The sequence below is a fragment of the Procambarus clarkii genome, chromosome 56 (assembly GCF_040958095.1).
Source record: "Procambarus clarkii isolate CNS0578487 chromosome 56, FALCON_Pclarkii_2.0, whole genome shotgun sequence".
NCBI classification, from domain to species: domain Eukaryota; kingdom Metazoa; phylum Arthropoda; class Malacostraca; order Decapoda; family Cambaridae; genus Procambarus; species Procambarus clarkii.
In genome coordinates, this window is record NC_091205.1 from 8,547,877 (window position 1) to 8,549,536 (window position 1,660).

The window sequence follows — 1,660 nt, forward strand, 5'->3', positions numbered from 1 at the left end:
GTAGATTTGATATGTTAATTTGTATCTTTGAATTAATCAGTTCATGGGGGTTAGACTTGAGCAGTTTTCACCTACTTGCTCTTCAGGTATATCAGTAGAGCTAATGATTAGTGGGTCATGCAGCTGCTATTGTTCATAGTCATCTTCAGGGGCTGTCTGGTGCATCTAGAGGAGATTGATTTGTTTTTCTAAATTATTAAGGATGTCACACTGTCCTGGTTAAGTGTTTTTGGTTTTAATTTTGTTTAACTGTTCTTTTGTATCAATTGTTTTAGCTTGTTGATTGTTAATTTCTTATTTGTTGTTTGACATAGTCAAAGAGGCACTTGATGGTTTGTTGTTGCTGGTGGCTTGGAGAGCCTCAACTGCATCTGATTATTGGAGAAATGTTCTAGAGTTTCTTCATAACTTAATTATTGGGACACTGGGACACCAGCTAAAAGAACCAGGTTGGCTCAACCATGTCAGAGACCAACCAATCTGCACAGACCTGATGCAGTGCTGGGAGGGCTTCTAATCCCACAGACCTGACCCCAAAAACATTGAAAGAACTGACCAGCTCCACCAAAGACCTTGGGAAACTACCCAAAACGCCCATTAATCATGGGACCAAGAGCTCGTAAAACATGCCGGACACCCCAACCACAACAGAATCAAAGCGGTGAACTGCAAAAGGGCTGGGATGAGCCCTGAGCAGAACCAGACCTCTATGATGCGTGATTGCAACATTGCACAGAGGAGGAAACCACCTCAGGTAGGACTACAGTCCAGGGACCTGACCCAGCTGAGGACCTACATTGACCCACAACAGGTGAGTCCCCCACCCAACCAGACTGCCTCCGAAAGGGGACGGGAAGCCATAGAAAACAACACTTAACACAACACCTGGAGAGACAAAAAAGGGGAGGCAACCGCAAAGGTAAGAGACCATGCTGAATCTAAACAATGGGCCAGCATGATCTGCTGACATGCAGGGTGGGCTGAATAAAACACTGCCACTACCTCTCGAAGGAGAGGGCGAGCATCTTGTGCAAGGCCACCAGTGATAATAGGATAATAGGACACCTACAAGGATTCCAATATTGGTGAGGTGATTGAATGTAATTTTGTCGTCTGGTAATTTAACTTTTCTTTCAGGAATGGGACAGTTGCTCCTCGACCATAAACATAAAGGTTCGACAGAATTTTGTCCACCACAATGGCCTGTACTGAATGAACATAACCGCCCAAACGTGTAAGAGATTGTACCACCTGGTAGACTTGAGGTCGTGTGTTTGTGAGGAATCCTGAAATGTTTAATTTTACCTGGGTTACAGGCTTTAATTGAAGATCATCTGCCACTTTTTGAGTGACAAAAGTCGTCTGGGACCCTTGGTCAAACAACCCTCAGGTAAAGACCCAGGTCCCCTTGTTTTTGATAGTCAGTTGGGGAGTGGGCAAAGTCGCATTATTATTAGCATTTGTCGATAGCGCTCTAATTTCCTGTCTCACCTCGTAGTATTGTACGGTGGTGGAAGCTTTATCTTTCTCCGCCTTGGGTTTTGGAGACTTTAACCATTAAACCGCTAACTGTTAAATAGCAAACATCTCCAGGGCGCTCAAGAAAAAAATTGTTCTGAAAAAATTATTTTTTCTTATGACATTGTTAATTAGCCTTCAG

General features: G+C 43.6%; 1 protein-coding gene across 1 annotated transcript in view; it reads left to right on the top strand.

Moving 5' to 3' along the window:
• The first annotated feature begins 682 nt into the window (after positions 1–682).
• LOC138353070 (BOS complex subunit TMEM147-like) overlaps positions 683–1,660 on the top strand; it is a 43,558-nt gene continuing 42,580 nt past the window's right edge. Inside the window, exon 1 of the mRNA XM_069305713.1 lies at positions 683–811. Within this exon, the coding sequence (XP_069161814.1) occupies positions 683–811 (129 nt within the window). The remainder of the gene's footprint in view (positions 812–1,660) is intronic.